Source organism: Anolis sagrei, chromosome 4 (assembly GCF_037176765.1).
Source record: "Anolis sagrei isolate rAnoSag1 chromosome 4, rAnoSag1.mat, whole genome shotgun sequence".
NCBI classification, from domain to species: domain Eukaryota; kingdom Metazoa; phylum Chordata; class Lepidosauria; order Squamata; family Dactyloidae; genus Anolis; species Anolis sagrei.
Genome location: NC_090024.1, coordinates 248,705,985 through 248,729,902, shown reverse-complemented (window position 1 = coordinate 248,729,902; position 23,918 = coordinate 248,705,985). Strand labels below are relative to the sequence as shown.

At 49.2% G+C, this 23,918-nt stretch overlaps 1 protein-coding gene across 2 annotated transcripts in view; it reads left to right on the top strand.

Annotated features, from left to right (window-relative positions):
- PCIF1 (phosphorylated CTD interacting factor 1) overlaps positions 1-23,535 on the top strand; it is a 30,710-nt gene extending 7,175 nt beyond the window's left edge. For both annotated transcript variants that reach the window (XM_067468336.1, XM_067468337.1), the window contains exons 3-17: positions 4,399-4,537; positions 4,865-4,989; positions 5,110-5,331; positions 5,773-5,900; positions 9,645-9,799; positions 12,364-12,511; positions 12,610-12,693; positions 14,483-14,582; positions 14,693-14,855; positions 17,135-17,307; positions 17,446-17,532; positions 19,273-19,457; positions 19,571-19,664; positions 19,760-19,935; positions 22,556-23,535. In XM_067468336.1, coding sequence (XP_067324437.1) covers positions 4,414-4,537; positions 4,865-4,989; positions 5,110-5,331; positions 5,773-5,900; positions 9,645-9,799; positions 12,364-12,511; positions 12,610-12,693; positions 14,483-14,582; positions 14,693-14,855; positions 17,135-17,307; positions 17,446-17,532; positions 19,273-19,457; positions 19,571-19,664; positions 19,760-19,935; positions 22,556-22,817 — 2,226 coding nt within the window. In that variant the 5' untranslated portion in view covers positions 4,399-4,413 and the 3' untranslated portion in view covers positions 22,818-23,535. The remainder of the gene's footprint in view (positions 1-4,398; positions 4,538-4,864; positions 4,990-5,109; positions 5,332-5,772; positions 5,901-9,644; positions 9,800-12,363; positions 12,512-12,609; positions 12,694-14,482; positions 14,583-14,692; positions 14,856-17,134; positions 17,308-17,445; positions 17,533-19,272; positions 19,458-19,570; positions 19,665-19,759; positions 19,936-22,555) is intronic.
- The last annotated feature ends 383 nt before the right edge of the window (positions 23,536-23,918 follow it).

Genomic DNA, 23,918 nt, shown 5'->3' with positions numbered 1-23,918 from the left:
CGATTCCGGGGAGCGGCGTGAGCTTCCGCTGTCAGCCCTAGCTTATGCCAACCTAGCAGTTCGTAAACATGCAAATGTGAGTAGATCAATAGATACCGCTCCGGAGGGAAGGTAACGGTGCTCCATGTAGTCATGCCTATGGCCACATGACCTTGGAGGTGTCTACGGACAACACCGGCTCTTCGGCTTAGAAATGGAGATGAGCTCCACACCCCAGAGTCAGACATGACTGGACTTAATGTCAGGGGACCACCTTTACCTTTACCTATAGTTTATTTTATGTTCCAGCATGGAATGCTTGCCGCATATATATTGTGCTCCACCTCCGCCCTGAGTCCCCTTTGTGGTGAGAAGGGCGGAATATAAATGTTTTAAATAAAATAAATAATAAATAAACCCCAGGACTTCTTTCTCACAGAGCGTGGCAGTGGCTCGGGTCTCTTGCCATTGACATAGGAACCTCTGTGGAAACTTGTATTGTCGAAGGCTTTCATGGCTGGAATCACTGGGTTGTTGTAGGTTTTTTCAGGCTATATGCCCATGTTCTAGAGGCATTCTCTCCTGACGTTTCGCCTGCATCTATGGCAAGCATCCCCACACCCTCACTACCTCTGAGGATGCTTGCCATAGATGCAGGCGAAACGTCAGGAGAGAATGCCTCTAGAACATGGCCATATAGACTGAAAAAACATAGAACAACCCTTTGTGGAAACCATTATGTTTCTGGCAGCAGCACGAAGGGTGGGGCCGGTAAAGCAGTGAGCGTGGGGCCCCACCCCGGGGGCTCAGCAGAAAACGGGCCCTTTCTCCTTTCCGGGTGGAGGTACCAGGGAACACCAGATGAGCACAGCGTTTGGGCAACTTCTCTGTCACTGTTAGAAGTGACGAGAAGGACTCCACTGCGAGAGAAACTCTTCTATTATCTAGCGCAGTGGTTCCCAAACGGGTCCTCCACATTTTGGGGACTCCCAGAAGCCCCTGCAGCCTGCTTGGCCAAATGCTAGGGATTCTGGGAATCCCTGGTCTTGAATCACATTTCTGTGGAGGACTGTGGGAAGCCAAGGGCAGGAGCTGTTCTGACATTCATTTGGGGGTGGGGGGTGTCATGTGGATCTCACCTGCACCTTGGGACCTGGTTTGTGTGGCTCAGGAAGGCAGGTAGTTCTGTTTGTAGCCAATCTTTCTGCCTTTGCTTCAGTGCGGGACAGAGAGCGACACTCTCCAGAGTGGTCTGAAGAGAAAGGCCTTGGCTGACCCACTCCTCAGTGGAAAGGGGTCTGTGGCAGCCGAGAGGCAGCAAAGGATGCCATGGTGAAGCTCCAGGTGCCTTGCGGGCGAAGTGATGAGACGAGAGAGAGCAGGCGGTGCGCCCTGAGCCAGGGAAGCGCACCTGGGAACGGGGACTGGCGCCTCTCCAGCCCTTCCATTGCATTGCTGTCATTTATAATTGTAAAGGGCCAGTATATGGAAGAAGTTTTAATATTGATCTTGGAAAGTGCTTACTGTACTTTTAAAGGCTGTATATTTTATGTCTTGGCCTATGGCTAGTACAGTAAACCATTAATTAATTAGGAAACCTTAAGCAACATGTCCCTAATCGCACTTTACTAATGATCTAGGATTGTCTGCTCGCTCCATCTCTCTCCAAATACTTATCCTAGTTATATCTCACCTTGTCATGCCCAGCATTTTTTAAAAATTTTAGTTATTACATTAGGCCCTGCCATAGGTTTTTAATGCGTTGTGGTGTTATTGTTACTGTTTATTGCTTTGTTTATGAGTTTATTTATTGTCTGTATTGTTGTTGTTGCTGTCAGCCGCACCGAGTCCTTCGGGAGATGGTAGCGGGGTATAAATAAAGGTTTATTATTATTATTATTATTATTATTATTGTGTTTCATGCGCTGCTTGTGCCTTGTTTCCCATGTGCCTGGTTTGCATGTGAATGAATGGTTGCCCAGAGAGGTGGGATCTCAGGTCAAGACCCCAAAGCCCAGCATGGAGAGGGACAGAGGCTTGGTTTCCTTTTTTTGCAATTAATTTTTATTGAAAACGGGTATTTTATAACAAGGAAAGTGGGGGAATATTAGGAAGAAGATAGAAATGTAGGAAATGAGCAGCTGCAACAGATACAGATACAGATACAGATACAGAGGATAGGGTAGGGAAAAGGGGAGGGGGGAGACATAGTTTTAAAAAGTAGAAATGGTTTGACTTCCTTCTATTCTTCGGTGGTTGTGAGTTCGTTATTGTTTATAGAATAAAAAAATCCCTGCATTTACTGGTCTTTTTGTGAGTGTTCGTTTGGCCATATTGTTAAGTCTATTTTTAGTTGTTTCAGATAGTTCTTTAGCAGAGGCTTGATTTCCATTCGTAACTGCTGTGTTTTGAGGGGCCGCTGAGTAGATGCTCTGAACTGGAGGCATGTCCCGGGGTGCTTCTGCCTTGGGGTCCGCGTGTGGGGTGTGCATCTGCCCCCCCCCCCCAATCACGAGGCAGCACTGCAGGCGCACGGGGTGTCCCTCCCATAAAGACAAAGTTTTTGCAGTTTAATAAACCTTTCCCATGTTTTTTTAATGATAGAACAATTAGGAAAGGACATTTATAACATGTTATAAAGTGTTATGTGAAGGCAGGCATGTAGCCGGGGGGGGGGGGGGGGACTTGAGGGGCTTCAGCCCCCCCCCCCCCCCAATTCTCATGGTGGTTTGCAAAAAGGCCTTCCTGGTGCATTATTTAAACTGTTATGTTTATTCATATCATGATCTGATCACCATGCTCAATATATCCCATATGCATGATGAGGTTATTGGGGTAATGATACAAAAGGTTTGCTAGGCTAGACCCTCTTTCACTCAGACTCAGCCCCCCCCCCAAACTCAGCCCCCCCAATCCCCCCCCCCCCCCCGAAAAAAAAGCACACACACCCCGAAACGAAATCCTGGCTACGGGCCTGTGTGAAGGAGAAAGAAATGGACTTTTTCAGAATTGAAGGTGTGGCTACAAAAGCTGGATATATAGTAGGGTGAAGAAATGGAGATAAAGATGAAGGATAAGGAACAGAATATACAATATGGATGGAACAAATGTATCTAGAAATATTGGTACTCTTCCAGATGGAATCCTAGAGGCAGAGTCATGGGACATGTAGTCCAATTGCCTTTTCGATGTAGGATTGCCGGTTCAAGGCTCCCCAATTGGTTCCGTTGTCAAAGTGGAAGCACACCGATGCCTCAGTGAGACACACCTAAACATCCTCCTGTTTGCTATCGTGGGATTTATTTTTGGCCGGACGCTTTCCCCAGCCTGTGACAAAACCATCCTTCCTCTCCAAGGGTTTTCTCCTTCTGCTGTTTCTGAGATTGAGCTAAAATGATGATACAAGTTTTTTGTCTGCAACAGACTGAATGTATCAAAAACTTACTGATTTTTAAAATGTAGATATTCCTTAAACCTTTCCTAGTAAATTAAAAACGACAATAATACAAGGGCAAATTCCAAAAGTTACTAATTTAAATAATGTATTTGTAGACTGCCAACTACAGTGCAATTATATTAAACGAGATATGGTTAAAAAAGCTAGTTCAGGTGTAATTTATGCCATTTATTAATTGATACGTGATTATTGTCTGTGTTATATCATTTACTGTATTCATTTGTTTTGCTGTAAGCTGCCCCATTTCCCTTCAGGGAGAGGGAGCGGGATATCAACAAAGCTTATTATTATTACTAGCCATCCCCTGCCACACGTTGCTGTGGCCCAGTCTGTGTATATGTGTTTTGTGTGTGTATATATTTGTGTATATGTGTATGTGTGTATGTGTGTGTGTGTGTATATATATACATACATATACATATATATATATGTATACATGCATATTGCGTATATGTGTGTGCTTGTCTATATGCATATTTGTGTGTTTATATGTTTGTATGTATGTGTGTATATGTATATGTGTGTACATGTGTATATGTATATGTGTGTCTGTATATTTGCGTGTGCATGTGTATATATGTGTGTATGTATATTTATGTGTATTTATGCATATATATACATGTGTGTGTGTATGAATGTGTGCATGTGTATATGTGTATGAGTGTATGTGTTCATGTATATATGGTGGTTTTTTGGGGGGTTTTAAAGTCTGTTCTGCTGGGATTTTGTGTGTTTGTGTATGTTTAGGGGTGATGGACGCTCGTTGGACTGTTAGGTGTATTGTGTCCAAATTTGGTGTCAATTCCCCCAGTGGTTTTTGAGTTATGCTAATCCCAAAACGAACATTACATTTTTATTTATATAGAATGTTATTATTATTATTCCCTGTCGGGTGCTGCAGTGCTCGGGGCCTGTTGTGATGCCTGTTGTGTGTCTTCCTCTTCTTCCTCCTCCTCCTTTAGTGCAAATGCGGCGAAATGGCCAATGAGAACCACGGCGCTGCCAAGGAGGAGGCTGCTCTCATGAGCCACTCTCCCAGCACCTCCCACCAGAACCAGCCAAGCTCCCCGAAGCCCGTCCGGCTGGTGCAAGACTTGCCAGGTACCCCCTCTTTGCTTTGTAGTCAGAGGAAAGCCTGCTTGTTGGAGGCTCGCAGGTGGTGGCTTCTGGGGGAGGGGCTTCCTGTTGTTGGCTCCCCTCCCCTCCCCTCCAGCGGGCCTTTCCCGCTGGTTTTATTATGCTGTTTTATATTATTGATTTTGTTATGATGTATTTTGTTAATGTGTATTTATTATGCTGTATTATTTTGGGCTTGGCCTCATGTTAGCCGCCCCGAGTCCCCTTTGGGGAGATGGTGGCAGGTTATAAATAAAGTGTATTATTATTATATTATTATTATTATTTCTGGGTGCTTGTGCCCTTCTCCAGATGAACTGGTGCATGCTGGCTGGGAAAAGTGCTGGAGCAAGCGCGAGAACCGCCCCTACTATTTCAACCGCTTTACCAACCAGTCGCTCTGGGAGATGCCGCTCTTGGGGCAGCACGATGTCATTGTGAGTGGGGGGGTCGAAGGGTGGGGGACACCCAGGGTGCCGAGGGCTTTGTGCGCACACCCTGGCCCCTGGACATGGCCTCCAGCCCCCAACTCACCCTTTTCCTCCTGGGCTTCCTAGTCCGACCCGCTTGGCCTGAATGCGGCTCCGGCGCCTGCCGAAGGGGGAGTTGGGGATGGAGCCGCTGCTGCTGCCTCCACCACCTCGGCCCCCACCACCTCGGCCCCCACCCCCACCACGCCCACCACCACCAGCGCCCCCGCTGCTGCCGAGAACAAGGTGCAGAAACGGAGGCTTTCCGAGGAGGTTCAGCCCAGCGGCAACAGCGTCAAGAAGCTCAAGGTAGGCCCAGCGGGGTCTTATGTCTCTCTCAGGTTGCGGGGATTCTGCAGGAGGAAGCAGAGATAATTCCTGGCAGGGGGGAGGGAACCACAGTGGGGGGCCTGGGTGCAAAGGGCTGTGCAGCACAGAGTGACCCAAGTGCAGGCTGGAGTGACCTTCTCTGGAGAAGCAAGCGATGCTCTTTTGCTGAAGGCGGGCCTCCTTTTGGGAGCTCTGGAGCCTTCGGCCGAGTCCTGTGGGAATGAATGACGTGTCCTTCTGCTTGGATCCTCCTTCTCAGCCACAAGCTCCCCAGTTCCCAGGCTCAGCTTCTTTCCTGGCCCAGAGATGCGTGGCTTCAGGCAGAGAGGAGCAGAGGGTGTCCATATCTCGGCGACCGTAGCCTGCAACGGTTCTGTCCTTGCCCTTTCCCCAAAGTGACAGGGCCTTCCTCCTTTCCAGGTGGAGATACCAGGGAACCCCCCGGCGCAGCCAGCCCCAAACTCCTCCAACACCCCCGGGACCCCCGTGCTGAAGATGTGGGGCCTCTCTCCCGAAGACAAGCAGCTGGCTCTCCTGCGGCCCACAGAGTGAGTCTCGGGCTTTGCGGGGGAGACCTTCCTTCCTTCCTTCCTTACTTCCTTCCTTCCTTCCTTCCAAGCAGAGAGCGGCCTCCCTTCTCTGGAGACGTGCCACCCTCTTTCCCCCCACTTTCTGCCCCTCAGAAAATGTGTTAAATGTTACCAGTCCTGGAAATGTTGCAGTCGTGTACATTATTTGCATAGAGTATTAGTATTCAAAACATTACAAAACTTGCAGAGGTGACAGATCTTAATTTAAAGAGTTACAAGAAGTTCTTAGATTGTGCACTATGCTCTTGAGTTAAAGTAAAGAGATGCCCTATACCTAAGTTTAGCAAAAGAATATCAACAAGGCCTTTTAATTACTACATGCAGATAAACAGCTTCGCTCTCACAGAGGCTCTTCTCACACTGAAGTTACACAGGACCTTCACACAGTAGCCTTACACACGAGGCCTTCAACCTGGGGCTTTTCTCACATAAGCTTCTCACACCAGGCCTACTTCACACTGAGGCCTTTCTCCCATGGAGGGCTCTCTCAGACTGAGGTCTATTATACTGAGACCTCTCTGACTGAAGCCTTCTCATACCGAAGGTTCTCTCAGACTGAAGGCTACTAAGCTACAGGCACACCTACTTATATTGAATTGCGGCTTTTGCTGATTCATTGCATCCATTTAACCCTTTCAGTGCTTGACTCACATTTTTGTAATTAAAAATACCTGGTTAATTTTAAATATTCCTGACAGCCCCTGCCCAGGCTGTCCCAGGACCTTCCTTTCAAGCAGAGAGCGGCCTCCCTTCTCTGGGGACGTGCCACCCTCTTTCCCCCCACTTTCTGCCCCTCAGAAAATGTGTTAAATGTTACCAGGACTGGAAATGTTGCAGTTGTGTATATTATTTGCATAGAGTATTAGGACATGTTAGTTTTCAAAACATTAGAAAACTTGCAGAGTGGACAGATCTTAATTTAAAGAGTTGCAAGAAGTTCTTAAGACTGTTCACTATGCTCTTGAGTTAAAGTAAAGAGATGCCCTATACCTAAGTTTATTCAAAATACCTTTTGAGTTACTACATGCAGATAAACAGCTTCTCTCTCACAGAGGCTTTTCTCACACAGGAACATCACACAGTATCTTTACACACAAGGCCTTCTTGTTGCTGTTGTTGTTCATTCGTTCAGTCGTCTCCGACTCTTCGTGACCTCATGGACCAGCCCACTCCAGAGCTCCCTGTCGGCCGTTACCACCCCCAGCTCCCTCAAGGTCAGTCCAGTCCCTTCAAGGATGCCATCCATCCATCTTGCCCTTGGTCGGCCCCTCTTCCTTTTGCCTTCCACTTTCCCCAGCATAATTGTCTTCTCTAGGCTTTCCTGTCTCCTCATGATGTGGCCAAAAGACTTCAACTTTGTCTCTAGTATCTTTCCCTCCAGTGAGCAGTCAGGCTTTATTTCCTGGAGGATGGACTGGTTGGATCTTCTCGCAGTCCAAGGCACTCTCAGAACTTTCCTCCAACAGGAGGAGGCCTTCTACCTGGGGCTTTTCTCACATAAGCTTCTCAATCAATCAAAAATAGTTTATTGTACGGGCCCAAGGCCATGACAAAAAGCACCACACGTGCACAGGTAGATATTTTTCTAACTTCACATTCCTCTATGGATGGCAAATGTAATCAGCAGGGTATTAAACTTTTAGAATTCATATACCATCCCAGCTTATACACTTCGCACGGGAGTCCAAAGGACGTATCTAGAGGCTATTGCGCTATCTGAGCAAACGTGCCAGCAGTGCCATTGATCACGTCATGGTATCACCAGGGCTGTTCCCCCAAGTAAACACCTTTGACATCCTGGAAACCATAGAAAGTGACCATTTCCCTTTAGTAGTGTCCTTAGGTCCAATTCTGGAACAGACAGAATTACCCAGATCAGACAACTTAACTGGAGAAAGGAGGGTGAAGTGGCCAATTGATCTAAGCAGTTCTATCAAAGAGAAATTACACAGTGACTGTTTGATGAGTATACATCACCAACTCTGTGACAAGTCAACAAACCATCTAGAGCTCTATCAACAAACTGTAAACAAGCGCATAAGCTTCTCACACCAGGCCTTCTCATACTGAGGCCTCCAAACACTGAGGCCTCCTTCACACTGAGGCCTTTCTCCCACAGAGGGCTCTCTCAGACTGAGGTCTATTATATTGAGACCTCTCTCACTGAGGCCTTCTCATACTGAGGCCTACTAACACTGAGGCCTCCTTCACACTGAGGCCTTTCTCCCATGGAGGGCTCTCTCAGACTGAGGTCTATTATATTGAGACCTCTCTCACTGAGGCCTTCTCATACTGAGGTCTACTAACACTGAGGCCTCCTTCACACTGAGGCCTTTCTCCCACGGAGGGCTCTCTCAGACTGAGGTCTATTCTATTGAGACCTCTCTCACGGAGGCCTTCTCATACTGAAGCCTACTTCACACTGAGGCCTTTCTCCCACAGAGGGCTCTCTCAGACTGAGGTCTATTATATTGAGACCTCTCTCACGGAGGCCTTCTTATACTGAGGCCTACTTCACACTGAGGCCTTTCTCCCACAGAGGGCTCTCTCAGACTGAGGTCTATTATATTGAGACCTCTCTCACGGAGGCCTTCTTATACTGAGGCCTACTTCACACTGAGGCCTTTCTCCCACAGAGGGCTCTCTCAGACTGAGGTCTATTATATTGAGACCTCTCTCACTGAGGCCTTCTCATGCTGAGGCCTTTCTCCCACGGAGGGCTCTCTCAGACTGAGGTCTATTCTATTGAGACCTCTCTCACGGAGGCCTTCTCATACTGAAGCCTACTTCACACTGAGGCCTTTCTCCCACAGAGGGCTCTCTCAGACTGAGGTCTATTATATTGAGACCTCTCTCACGGAGGCCTTCTTATACTGAGGCCTACTTCACACTGAGGCCTTTCTCCCACAGAGGGGTCTCTCAGACTGAGGTCTATTATATTGAGACCTCTCTCACGGAGGCCTTCTTATACTGAGGCCTACTTCACACTGAGGCCTTTCTCCCACAGAGGGCTCTCTCAGACTGAGGTCTATTATATTGAGACCTCTCTCACGGAGGCCTTCTTATACTGAGGCCTACTTCACACTGAGGCCTTTCTCCCACAGAGGGCTCTCTCAGACTGAGGTCTATTATATTGAGACCTCTCTCACTGAGGCCTTCTCATGCTGAGGCCTTTCTCCCACAGAGGGCTCTCTCAGACTGAGGTCTATTATATTGAGACCTCTCTCACTGAGGACTTCTCATGCTGAGGCCTTTCTCCCACAGAGGGCTCTCTCAGACTGAGGTCTATTATATTGAGACCTCTCTCACGGAGGCCTTCTTATACTGAGGCCTACTTCACACTGAGGCCTTTCTCCCACAGAGGGCTCTCTCAGACTGAGGTCTATTATATTGAGACCTCTCTCACTGAGGCCTTCTCATCCTGAGGGCTCTCTCAGATGAAGGCTGCTACAGGCACATGTACTTATATGGAACTGCAGCTTTTGTTGATTCATTGCATCCATTTAACCCTTTCAGTGCTTGACTCACATTTTTGTAATTAAAAATACCTAGTTAATTTTAAGTATTCCTGACAGTCCCAGCCCACACTGTCACAGGACCCACCTTCCTTCCTTCCTTCCTCCCTTCCTTCCAAGCAGAGAGCGGCCTCCCTTCTCAGGGGACGTTCCACCACCCTCTGTTGTCCCTCTCTCTGCCCCTCAGGGTCTACTGGGACCTGGACATCCAGACGAACGCCGTGATCAAGCAGCGGCCCCCCTCGGACGTGCTCTGCCCGCACCCGGAAGTGGAGCTCCTCCGCTCCCAGCTGATGCTGAAGCTGCGCACGCACTACCGGGAGCTCTGCCAGCAGCGGGAGGGTGAGCGCTCTCCCAGACAGGAAGAAGGAGGGTCAATGTATTGTCGAAGGCTTTCATGGCCGGAATCACTGGGTTGTTGTAGGTTTTTTCGGGCTATATGGCCATGTTTTAGAGGCATTCTCTCCTGACGTTTCGCCTGCATCTATGACAAGCATCCTCACTGCCTCTGAGGATGCTTGCCATAGATGCAGGCAAAACGTCAGGAGAGAATGCCTCTAGAACATGGCCATATAGCCTGGAAAAACCTACAACAACCAGAAGAAGGGTCATTTGGCACTCCGTGGGGCCTGCTGGGCCAGGCATGGGCACACTTCGGCCTTCCCCTGGGATGTTTGGACTCCCGTGCTTCTAGTGCTTGTGCTAGATAGTTGATGTTTTCACCTAGCCTCTGGAGGACACAGTAGTACCTGGGAATGGATTGGGATTGGACTGGACGGCCTTTGTGGCCAGCTCTGTGACTCTAAGCTTGCAGTTTTCAGCTGGTCCATCCTGTTCTCATAAAATCCCGGAGTTGGAAGAGGCCACCAGGGCCGTCTGGTCCAACCTGCATCACCAGTTGCTCACGGCTGCCACTGTGAGAGAGGGGTCCTTTCTCCGCAGCTCAGCTTCCTTGGTTTGGTTCTGCCTGGTATCACCCAAGGGTTCCACTGCCTGGGTCCTGGTCCTGGGGACGGGCAGGGCTCCCTTTTGCAGGACCCTGCTCTCCAGCCACGGGAATCTGGTTTCTTAGTCCTGGGAATGTAAGGTTTGTTGTTTCTCCTACTCGCAGGATCTTATGGATGCTAAAGTGCGTTAGGAAGATCTGCCTGGCAGTAAGATCTGTTTTGATGCCTCGGAGTGTGCTGCAGTCTGCTCCTTTGGATGGCCATCTGTCGGGAGGGCTTTGATGGTTTTTCTAGGATTATTATGTCAGTACTTGTTTGTTCTATGGAGGCATTGCATGTTTGCCCTTTTATGCTGGAATCTGCCTTGAGTCACCCTGGGGAGATGATGATGATGATGATGATGATAATGGAGCCCCCAGTGGCGCAGTGGGTTAAAGTGCTGAGTTACTGAGTTAGTTGACTGAAAGGTCGCAGGCTCAAATCCAGGAAGGGGCATGAGCTTCTGCTGTCAGCCCCAGCTACTGCCAACCTAGCAGTTCGAAAACATGCAAATGTGAGTAGAGTAATAGGTACCCCTCCGGTGGGAAGGTAACGGCGCTCCATGCAGTGATGCCGGCCACATGACCTTGGAGGTGTCTACGGACAACGCCGTGTCCGGCTCTGGGACTCTGGTGCTCACCTCCATTTCTAAGCCAAAGAGCTGGCATTGTCCATAGACACCCCCAAGGTCATGTGGCCGGCATCACTGCATGGGGCGCCGTTACCTTCCCACCGGAGGGGTACCTATTACTCTACTCACATTTGCATGTTTTTGAACTGCTAGGTTGGCAGAAGCTGGGGCTGACAGCGGAATCTCATGCTGCTCCCTGTATTTGAACCTTTTCTAATAATAATAAAACTTTATTTATACCCCGGGACCATCTCCCTAAGGGCGGCTTATATGAGGCCAAGCCCAGCAAAACAGAATACATCAATATAAACAGAACGCAGCAATAAAATGAAAGAAAATAAAAGTGCAATCCAAAATAACACATTAACAATAGAAAACCACAATGTTTGAAACACAGAAATTAATTACCTTGGGCAGGGTCAGTTTAATAGATTAAAAGATTAAAAACCCTGGGTGAGACGGCAGTGCGATGTATCTGGACAGGCGGGTCTGGAGGGTAAAATAGGGTCAGTTGCACTAACAGATGAAATAAAGTGCTTCCGGGGGCATTTGCAGGAATTGGTCAGGTCAGGGAATTATTGTATTGTCTTTCATGGCTGGAATCCCTGGGTTGTAGATTTTTCCGGGCTATATGGCCATGTTCTGGAGGTATTTTCTCCTGACGTTTCGCCTGCATCTATGGCAAGCATCCTCAGAGGACCTCACTACCTCTGAGGATGGTTGCCATAGATGCAGGAGAAAATACCTCCAGGAGAAAATACCTCCAGAACATGGCCATATAGCCCAGAAAACCTACAACAACCCAGGGAATTATTGTTCATTCGTTCAGCGAAGGCAGACTGGAACAGCCAAATTTTCAAGCTCTTCCTGAAGACTGCCAGGGTGGGGGCAGAATATAAATAAAGATTATTATTATTACTATTATTATTGACACAAAAGCACAGTATGTCACAGCAAACAAGATCTGTATGCTGGATTATTATTATGATTATTATGATTATTATGATTATGATTATGATTATTATTATGGTGTCCTCCTCCATGGTTGAACTGGGTGTCCCTTGGGCTTCCCTTCCAGCTCCATGCTTCTGTCCTTGGGGGCTTTTCTGTGCTGTTGGCCACTGTCTGACCCCATTTGCAGTCTGCAGACCTTGCCATCCATATTGCAGTGACAGTTGCCACCTTGGGTGCCAAAGGAAGCCCTGGGAAACCCCGGAAGCGCAACCCCCTTGTGCCTCCCAAAGGCCTCGCCCTGGTGTCGCTAACACCCCCTTCTGCGTTTCCTCCAGGGATCGACCCTCCCCGGGAGTCCTTCAACCGGTGGATGCTGGAGCGGAAAGTGGTGGACAAGGGGTCGGATCCCCTGCTGCCCAGCAGCTGCGAGCCCGTCGTGTCCCCCTCCATGTTCAGAGAAATCATGAATGACATTCCCATCAGGTAACGCGGGAGGGGCCGTGCTGCAGGCGCATGCAGGCGGGGGGGGGGGGCGGACAGGGGGGGAGCTTGCCTGAGCCCCTCTCTCTCCCTTCCCGCAGGCTGTCCCGAATCAAGTTCCGAGAAGAAGCCAAGCGGCTCCTCTTCAAGTACGCAGAGGCAGCCAAGAGGCTGATTGAATCCAGGTGGGGGCTCCCTCACTTTGTGGTGGTGGTGGGGGGGCATGAGGGAGGAGGAGGAGGCTTAAGTGGGAGGAGAAGGTCAGAGGTCTTGTTCAGGGAGGGGCAGACGCACACGCCAAGAGGCAGGACACTCTAAGGCAGGCATGCGTAAACTTTGGCTCTCCTTCAGGTGGGTTGCTGTGAGCTTTCTGGGCTGCATGGCTGTGTTCCAGAAGGCTGTCGTGAGGGCTCGTTGGGAGGAGGTTGGTCTGGACGGCCTTTGGGTGCCCCTTCCCATGCTAGGGTCGGGCCTCCCCATCAAAGGTGACCCCGCTCCTCTCCCTTCGGTCCCATCCCTCCCTTCGTTCCTTCTTTGCTTCCTTTTTCCTTCTCTCATTACTTCCTTTTCTCTCTCTTTCCTTCCTTCTACTTCTTTCTCCCACTCATTCCTTTCTTCTCTCCTTCCTCCCTTCCTTTTCCATCCTTCCTCCCTCCCTCCCTCCCTCCTTCCTTCCCTTATTCCTTCTCTTTCCTTCTTCTTTTCCTTTCTTCCTTCTCTCATTCATTCCTTTTCCTTTCTTCCTTTTCCTCTTCCATCCTTTTTTCTCTCCTTCCATTTTTCCTTCCCTCCTTCTTTGCTTCTTTCTTTTCTTCTCTCCTTCCTTTCTTCCTTTTCCTTCTTCCTTCCCCTTCCTTTCTTCCTTTTCCTCTTCCATCCTTCTTTCTCTCCTTCTTTGCTTCTTTCTTTTCTTCTCTCCTTCCTTTCTTCCTTTTCCACCCTTCCATACTTTTCCTTCCTTATTTTTCCTTCTTCCTTCCTTCCTCCTTCCTTCCCTCATTCCTTCTCCTTCCTTCACCCTTTCCTTCTCTTTCTTCCTTCCTTCTCTCATTAATTCCTTTTCTCTTTTCTTCCTTCCTTTTCCTCTTCTATCCTTCTTTCTCTCCTTCTTTGCTTCTTTCTTTTCTTCTCTACTTCCTTACTTCCTTTTCCTTCTTCTTTCCCCTTCCTTTCTTCCTTCCTTCCTTCCTTTTCCATCCTTCCTCACTTTTCCTTCCTTACTTCTCCTTCTTCCTTCCTCCTGCCTTCCCTCATTCCTTCTCTTTCCTTCTTCCTTCCTTCCTATGGCAGGCAACCTCAGGCACTTAAGGGGCTGAGGGGGAAAAGGAAGGGGCCTGAGGATGCCTGCCATAGATGTGTGTGAAATGTCAGGAGAGAATGCTTCTGGAACACGGTCATACAGCCCAGAAAACTCACAGCAACCCAGTGATTCTGGCCATGAAATCCTTCAACACTACATCTCCTCCAGGCGTTTTGGACTTCAACTCCCACAGTTCCTAACCGCTGGCAGGCTGTTAGGAATTGTGGGAGCTGAAGTCCAAAAGGGCCGAAGGTCTCCCGTGCCTGTTCTAAAGGTTGAAGAGGTGTGTGCGTGCCAGGCTTATTGATCTGTTCTAATGTTTTTATATGTATATTTATGCTTTTTTTTCCACGTTGTGGTCCCCATGCTGTGCCAGTTGTTAGCTGCCCTGAGTCCCTCTGCGGGAGAGAAAGGCCCCAAATAAATAAACAAATATTTGTATTCACTCCGTTGCATAGATTGAAAGCATATTCTAGCAGTTTGCAAATTGAAAGGGGAACTAAATTGACTTAGGAGGGGAACGAACAGTGGGGTTCAAACAGGAGGAGGGTCATCTCGCCAGGAAATGGAGAGATAAACGGCCATCTGAAAGAAACGGGAAGTGTGTCAGTGTGCACCTGAAAGGCACTGAGTCCCGGCCATCTTGACCTGGGGGGTCTTCTGGGTGACCGCAGGAGCGCCTCTCCGGACAGCAGGAAGGTGGTGAAGTGGAACGTGGAGGACACCTTCAGCTGGCTGCGGAGGGACCACTCGGCCTCCAAGGAGGACTACATGGTCAGTGGGTCTTGCTGGGCAATCCTCTCTCGGCCTCTGGGAGCCGGACTGGGGGCCACTGGTCGGGCGGGTGGGCGGCCTGAGAGCCCGTCTGCCTCTCTCCCCCTCAGGACCGCCTGGAGCACCTGCGCAAGCAGTGTGGGCCCCACGTCTCCGCGGCGGCCAAGGACTCTGTGGAGGGCATCTGCAGCAAGATCTACCACATCTCCCTGGAGTACGTCAAGCGCATCCGCGAGAAGCACCTGGCCCTCCTCAAGGAGCACAACATCTCCGGTAGGGAGGACAGGGAGGCGGGGAAGAGCATGGGACCCCAGAGCCAGGCAGTGGTCCCCACTCAGCCCGGGAAGCTTCATGGGTGGATCTGGAGCAGTCACATTCTCTCAGCTCAGAAGGAGAAGGCAACGGCAGGAGCAAACCCCCCCCCCATCTGAGCAGATCTTGGCGAGGAAGCCCCTTCCTTGACAGGTTCTCCTTAGCGTCGCCGTGTCAGAAACAAGGCATTCAGAAACAAACACTCAAAGAACATGGTGATTGCGTTTATTGTAGTTTTCTATTGCTATGCATTCACATGTTTTATGTAATTAGGATGTTGCTGTTTATTTTCTGCGTTTTCGGTTTGTGTTTTCGATTTTATTCTGTTGTAATTTGTTGTTTGGGCTTGGCCTGATGTAAGCCGCCCCAAGTCCCCATCGGGGAGATGGTAGCGGGGTATAAATAATGATGATGATGATGATGATTCTCCTCAAAGGCTTTCATGGGTTGCTGTGGGTTTTCTGGGCTGCCTGGCCATTTTTCGGAAGCATTCTCTTCTGACGTTTCACCCACATCTGTGGCAAGCATTCTCAGAGATTGTGAAATGTGATGGAATCTAGGCAAGTGAATCATAGAATCCTAGAATCCAAGAGTGGGAAGAGACCTCCTGGGCCATCATCCAGTCCAACCCCATTCTGCCACGAAGCAGGAATATTGCATTCAAATCACCCCTGACAGATGGCCATCCAGCCTCTGCTTCAAAGCTTCCAAAGAAGGAGCCTCCACCACACTCCCTCTGGGGCAGAGAGTTCCACTGCTGAACGGCTCTCACAGTCAGGAAGTTCTTCCTCATGTTCAGGTGGAATCTCCTCTCTTGGAGTTTGAAGCCAGTACATCAGGCTTGGCCTGATGTAAGCCGCCTCAAGTCCCCATCAGGGAGATGGTGGCGGGATATAAATAAAGATGATGATGATGATGATTCTCCTCAAAGGCTTTCATGGGTTGCTGTGGGTTTTCTGGGCTGCCTGGCCATTTTTCGGAAGCATTCTCTTCTGACGTTTCACCCACATCTGTGGCAGGCATTCTCAGAGATTGTGAAATGTGATGGAATCTAGGCAAGTGGGGTTTGTTTATATATATATATATATATATATATATATCTCCCTGTGGAATAATGTCCAGGGTGGGAGAAAGAAAGAACTCTTGTCTGCTTGAGACAAGTGTGAATGTCGCCACTGGCCACCTTGATTAGCATTTTATTTATTTATTTATTTATATCATTTTTACTCTGCCCATACCAGCCCAAAGGCAACTCAGGGTGGTAATGGACTTGCAGCTTCAAAGCCTGGCTGCTTCCTGGCTGGGGGAATCCTTTGTTGGTAGGTGTTAGCTGGCCCTGATTGATTCTTGTCTGGAATTTCCTAGTTTTTAAGTGTTGCTGTATTAACTGTCCTGATTTTAGAGTTTTTTGTAAAAAAAATACTGGTCACCAGATTTGGTTCATTTTCATGGTTTCCTCCTTTCTGTTGCAATTGTCCAATCTTCTTGTGGGTTTCAATGGTTCCTCTGTGTGGTCTGACACGGTGGTTGTCCGAGAGGTCCAGCCTTTCTGCGTCCTCCAATAATACACTGTGTTTAGGTTGGTTGATGAGGTGCTCTGCTATGAAAGAACAGTTGGTTTTGGGTTTATGCAATTTTTATGCATAAACTTATGGTTTTTATTGTGTTACTGATATTAATTGTAATGAATTTTTACCTGTGTTAAATGTTTTTGATGTTTAAATTATTTTTGTACTGTTGTGGGCATCGAATTGTGCTGTTTTGTAAGCCGCCATGAGTTGCCCTCGGGCTGAGAATGGCGGTATAGAAGCATAGTAAATAAATAGTAAATAAAATATGCTTATGTTTTGTTTTGTTAATCTTATGGTTCTGTTGTTTTTTTACTTTGTATGTTTTGTGATGTTACCTGGGAACCGCTCTGAGTCTCCTCGGGGAGATGGATCGGGATATAAACAAAGTTTTATTATTTTTTATTATTATGGTGACCCTCTTGCAAAGTTTTGCCAGTGAGGAGATTTGCCTTTGTCTTCCTCTGAGGCTGAGAGAGTGTGACCTGCCTGGGGTCACTTGGTGGGCTTCCATGGCAGGGAAAAGGGGATCCTGACCCCGGAAGAGAGGGGGGAGAAGTGGGGCCTGCGTTCTCCGCCAGCCCCTTGGCTCTGTTGGGTGTGTGTGTGTGTGTGGGGGGGGGGGGGTTCAGATGCAGGAGCGGGGACTGACGGGCAGTGCTTGCCCCACAGCGGAGGTGGACACGGCCGAGGCCCAGGACCGCCTGGTGTACTGCTTCCCGGTGCGCCTGGCCACCCGCTCGCCCCCGCTGCCCAACGTGGAGATGCACGTGGAGAACAACGTGGTCTGCGTGCGCTACAAGGGCGAGATGGTGAAAGTCAGCCGCAACTACTTCAGCAAGCTGGTAGGCCTGGGGGCAGGGATTGGGGGGGGGGGGTGGAGAGGAAGGGGAAGGGTCAGCTCCCCAGGGGTGTGCCCCCCTCCCTCCCCCCTCCCTTGGGCACCCCCTCCCAGCCCCTCCTCTGCCTCGCCTCCCTTGCAGTGGCTGCTCTACCGGTACAGCTGCATCGACGACTCCAGCTTCGAGCGCTTCTTGCCAAGGGTTTGGTGCCTTCTCCGCCGATACCAGGTAGGGCCTGGCTTCCTGTAGGAAGGGGCCGCGTGGGGGAAAGGGGTGGGCTTTGGGAGGCAGGCCTCCCCTTCCTCAGGGTGCAGGTGCAACGGCTACACCTCCAGAGAGAAATTATTGTGAACCTGGCAGGTCAGCTGCCCTGATACACAGAGCTAGGGGGTTTGTTTTGGTTTCTTGGTTGGCTTGACACTTGGGGCGGGGGGGTGGTCAGAGCATTCTTACCAGAACAGGAAGCTCCCTTGTGCCTGTTTCCTAAATGTCTAATGTTTTGTATGGCACTCTTATGTGGCGTGCTTTGGAAGCTGCCCTGAGTCCCTTCTGGGAGATTTATTTTATTTTCAATATTTATTTATACCCTGCCCTCTCTCACCCCCGAAGGGGACTCAGAACGGCTTACAATCTATTATATTATTAGTATAGCACAATATTAGTATTATAAATTACTATATTGCATTATACCACTATAATGCAACATTATTAGTAATATTACATGTACATGTATATTACAATATTACAATTATTATACTGTATTATTATTAGTAATAATAATAATAAAAAAAACTTTATTTGTACCTCGCTACCATCTCCCCAAGGGACTCGGTGCGGCTTAAATGAGGCCAAGCCCACAGCACATCAATAAGCAAAAGTGATAACAAATAATCAATACAAAACAGTTAAAATAAAACTCAAAAACAAAAAAATACACAAAATACAAGATAGGAAACAGATCGATCACAGCCACCTTAGGCTATAAACTACTTTATTTTACAACTATATACATTAGAAGCTACTTAACACTAAGCACATCGTAAATTGCACTCAGACTCTGTTATCAGTACTAGTCCACACCTCCTACATTCCAGAGTGACATATGACGCACGACTTGATTTATGACCTCTCTAGGAATGCTGTTCCCTCCATGGTACCGTTAATTCTTTCCACACAGGAATACACTCGGCACATAGCTACTGCATTTTAAACATACATACATACTTTGAAATCTACATTACATATTATTACTACTACTATGACAGTGGCATTGGTCGCACAGCAAGGCAGGAAGCAGATCGATCACAGCCACCTTAGGCTATAAACTACTTTATTTTACAACTATATACATTAGAAACTACTTAACACTAAGCACATCGTGAATAGCTTCTATCCCGTTCGATAGTCACATTGTGAACACGCAAACTCTGTTATCAGTACTAGTCCACACCTCCTGCATTCCAGAGTGACGTATGACGCATGACTTGATTTATGACTTCTCTAGGAATGCCGTTCCCTCCATGGTACCATTAACTCTTTCCACACAGGAATACACTTGGCACATAGCTACTGCATTTTAAACATACATACGTTACAAATTACAATCAGCTCCCACATGCTACTACTATGAGGATTATTCTCCTGGGAACATCGTAAATTGCTTCTATCCCATCCGATAGTCACATTGTGAACACACAGACTCCGTTATCAGTACTAGTCCACACCTCCTGCATTCCAGAGTGATGTATGGACGCACGACTTGATTTATGACCTCTTTAGGAATGCCGTTCCCTCCATGGTACAGTTAACTCTTTCCACACAGGAATACACTCCTCGGCACATAGCCACTGCATTTTAAACATACATACATTACAAATTACAATCAGCTCCCACATGCGACTACTATGAGGATTATTATTCTCCTGGGAACCCGTCTGCTGAGAGTCCTTTCTTGCCTTTCTTCGGCAGATGATGTTTGGGGTGGGGCTCTTTGAAGGGACCGGCCTGCAGGGCTCCATCCCGGTGCACATCTTCGAAGCCCTCCACAAGCTCTTTGGCGTCAGCTTCGAGTGCTTCGCCTCCCCGCTCAACTGCTACTTCAAGCAGTATTGCTCGGCCTTCCCGGACACGGACGGCTACTTTGGCTCCAGGGGGTGAGTGAGTGACCGCCCGCCCGGGGCTGCGTGGGGGGGGGGCACAGGTGCATTTTGGGGACACCTTTGCCCGTTGCCATTGACATGACCGGCCTGGGTTGCCCCCTTTCCAGCCCCTGCTTGGACTTCTTCCCCGTCAGTGGCTCTTTTGAGGCCAACCCTCCCTTCTGCGAGGAGCTGATGGATGCCATGGTCACTCACTTTGAGGTAGGTGCTGCCTTGTTTACCTGCCTGGTCAAGCCTTGCCCTTGGGACTCCCTGCTTGTGGCTGACCGCGCTCACCCCTCTCTCCCCGGCCTCAGAAACTGCTGGGCGCCTCCTCGGAGCCGCTCTCCTTCATCGTCTTCATCCCCGAGTGGCGGGACCCCCCCACGCCGGCCCTGACACGGATGGAGCAGAGCAGCTTCAAGCGGCACCAGCTCATCCTCCCGGCCTTCGACCACGAATACCGCAGCGGCTCACAGCACCTCTGCAAGAAGTAAGACCAGGCATCAGCAAACTTCGGCCCTCCCTCCAGGTGTTTTGGACTTCAGCTCCCACCATTCCCAACAGCCTGCCAGCCTCAGGCCCTTTCCTTTTCCCCCTCAGCTGCTTAAAGGAAGGGGCCTGAGGCTGGTTGGCTGTTGGGAATGGTGGGAACTGAAGTCCAAAACATCTGGAAGCCCCAAGAGGGGAAATACAGGGGGTTGGGGAGGAGGAGGACTTTAACCCATTGTGCCACTGGTCTTTTGCGGGACCCTAGGGTTCTGCAGCTCAGAGTTTGGGAATCACAGCTCTAGAGTCACATAGTCCAATGGCCTTACTTATGGAGAGTCTCCTTCCTTGTCATTGGATCCATTGCCCCCTTGTGTCCTGGTCCCTGGAGCAACAGAAAACAAACATGCCCCATCTTTTTCACGACATCCCTTCAGGGCTTTGAAGATGGCTGTCATGTCACCCCTCCATCCTCTCCGCCCACTGACCACAGAGGTGAAGGAGAGCTCAGGAAGCTACCCGTAGCGTGTTGCTCTTTTGCTGGAGGAGAACGTGGGAGGCTGTCCCTCCCTCCAGAAGATGCCAGTGGGTGGCCCAGCAACTCGATCCCCCGTATCCACGCTCCAGCAGATGAGGGAGGGAAGGAGAGGTTTCCTTGGGCAGAGCACAGCAAACTGTTGTTAGGGAAAACTACTTTAAAATATACAGCAGAGCACCCAAAAACAAACAGGATATAAAAGTTGTGCATCAGCTCATTATTTATTTATTTGTTTATTTATTTATTTACTAGGCCTGGGCGGTTTCGTTCGTTAATTTTGTAATTCGTTAAATATTCGTTAATTTTAGCAATTACGAAACGATTACAAAACTTATTTTTAAACCCGGAAGTGTTTTTAAATATCGAAACGGCACGCGCCAAAAATTTTTGTATTTCCGTCCATTTCGGAAATACGTAAGATGGCTTGGCTAGATGCTTACTGGGAGCTCTCCTCTCTCTCCTCTCCTTAGCCAGTCAGAGGCAGAGCCTGAAAGAGGAGGAGGAGGAGAGGGCGGGGAAGGCGCCGGCTGAGCAAGCGAGCGAGAGGGCGAGCGACCCTCAGCGGGAAGGCGGCCCGTCCCTCCTTCCTCACCTTAGCGGAGGGCTGTGCTTCATTCTCCCAATTCCTTAGCGGAGGGCTGGGCTAGATGGCCTTTGGGGAGCCCTTCTCCCAATTTCGCATTGCTTCGGAGGAGCCGGGCCCGACTTGGCGGCAGCGCTTGAGGGCCCGCCAGAGTGAGTGCCTGCCTTCCCTCCTTAATAATAATTTCTCCTCCCTATTCTACTAAATTAATAATTATATTGAAAAAATATTGAAAAAATATTGAAAAAAAAAGGGTGCCATCTTTACAAAATGTTTTGTAAATATTAACGAAATTTCGTAAATACCGAACCTTTTTAAGGGAAAATTTTGTAATTATTTTAAATATCGAAACAAAAAAAAACCCCAAATACAAATCGATTTTAGAAACAAATTTTTGCGTTGTTACCCAGGCCTATTATTTACTATATCTGTATACTGCTCTTCTCAGCCCTCAGGGCAACTCAGAGCGGTTAACAAAGCAAATAATACAACACTTAAACATGATAAAAACAGTTTAAAAATAAGTTAAAAGAATAACAATATAACAATCCATAAACATCATAACATCTCATCTCGTCTTATAGTTAAAATCAAGATCCATTAATGAGCAGAGTGTGAAGTGCCACGCGAGGTGGCTGCAAAGAATTCAGAACTTAGGAGGCAAACATTCAGGGTCCAGTCTTTGGAAAAAATCGCAAAAGGTTTATTTGCAATGATTATTCGTTTATTTTGAACTTTTGCATCCCGTTCTTCTCTACCTTCGTGGAAGGACTCAGAACGGCTAACAACAGCAACAAAAACAAAAAAAACCACTTAATCACTCAGTGTTCCCTTGCTACTTAAATTTATATATATATATTTTAAAAAACCGCGAAACAGCGAGTCTGCAATAAGCGAACCCCAAAGTAGCAAGGGAACACTGTATACAAATACCACAAATGATAAATCTCTTCTAAGATTTCAAGAGAGGGAAAAGCTCAATCCCTACATCTCTCCTGACGCACAAGCAGAGAGAGATCTCAAGGCACACAGCATATACTCTCCATACTAAAGTGTAGGAAGGCAGAAGTCAGATTCAGAAAGCTTGCAGGAGAAAAGTATACATTATTCTGATTGGTTTAAACAACCTATCAGAATAAGAGCAGAAACAGGGAGGAGAGAGCAAATAGATGCATTCCCAACTATCATTCTGGAGACATCAGGGAAAGGAAACCCTTCATCTATACTAAGCTATAGAAACTGTCCCTCATTGAGGACGTGAAACTTGGGCAGCGTGGGGTTGAATTCCCCACCCTGTCCTGGAGGGGGTCAAGGAAGAGGAGGGGCCGGGCTGCCCTGCACGGTTGTTTTCAGGGCCCTGGGCAGGCTTTGGGGTGGGGAGGGGGGCCTCGTTCTGGGGGTGGCGGTGCAGAAGGCTCCTTCCTCTCCTCTTCCTCTTTCTCCTCCCCGCACTGACTTGGCCCCTTCCTTCCTTCCTTCCTTCCTTCCTTCCTTTCCTCCCAGGGAGGAGATGTACTACAAGGCGGTGCACAACACGGCCGTCCTCTTCCTGCAGAACGAGGCCGGCTTTGCCAAGTGGGAGCCCACCCCGGAGCGGCTGCAGGAGCTGGTGGCCGCCTTCAAGCACTCCGGCCGCACCCTGGCCGCTGCCTCCGCCGCCGCTGCCGCCGCTTCCACCGCCACCGCTTCCTCCTCTTCCTCGGACAAGGAGCGAGAGGCAGCCAAGGAGCCGAGCGCCAGCGGAGACTCGAGCACCCCCAACTGAGGGACCCTGAACTGACCGGACAGACAGAAGGAAGAAGGGGAGTGAGGGGGAGGCATGCTTCGCCAACGGGAAGCATCTGACCCTCACGGACTGGAGTGGGCAGTTTGCCCGGCACCCGTCCCTTCCTCCCCGGTCCTGCAGGCCCTTGCTGGGGGGCTGGACTCCGGCCGGGGCAGGTGGACAGACTGCGGGGCCCTGGACTTGCAAGGACGGCCGGAATAGTGCCTGCTGCCCTTGACCTTGACCTCCTGCAGACAGGACAAGGTGGGAGCAGCCGGGCTTCGGCCAAGGAAGCGAGCCTCTGGAGGGAAGGAGTGACGGGAGGGCCGCAGCGATGGCCCCGCCCTGTGCCCGCCCTGTAAATACGCCTCCTCCGTGTTCCGGGCCCTTCCGCGCCCCCCTTCCCGCCCCCACCGGAGCCCCCCCCCCCAGTTCTGCCTGTCCCCACCGAAGCCCCTTCCCGCGAGCGGCGGAGCAGAGGAGCCCCTTTGTGTGTCTGTGTGTACAGAGGTCTTGGCTGCCATTTTTGTAGTCGTCATGGTTTGTACCTGGAGCCCCGGGCTTTCTTGGGCGGGGCGGCTTTTTTTTTAAAGGATTTAATTTAACAGTGCTAACCATTTTATTACTTTTATCAAAAAAAAAGAAGAGCAAAGGAAAAGTCTATTTTTGATTTTGTTTCCTAGTTCTTAGGGACATTAAAGACCAGCATTACAATGTCCAGGAGCAGCTTGGGTCACTTTCCTGCGCCGCTACGGGGGCGGGGCGGTGGGGGGGGTCATGCTTCAAGGGGGGAGGGGGCACAAAAAGGCCCAGAACCATGGGCCAAATGGGACCCCTTTCCTGGTCAGAGGGGACAAGCCCCACCCAGGCATCCCCTGCTACCAGGTAGAGCAAGACTGCAACAGGTTTCCCACTGCAAGGCCTCGAGCCAGAAGCAGCAACCAGATGGTCCTGGATGGCCATCTGTCAGGGGTGTTTTGTCTGTGCTTTCCCTGCAGAATGAAGCGGGTTGGACTAGATGGCCTTTGGAGCTCCCTTCCAACTCTGTTGTTATTATTGTTATTCAAGCTCCTTGTTGGAACTGGTGGGATTGGTACATGG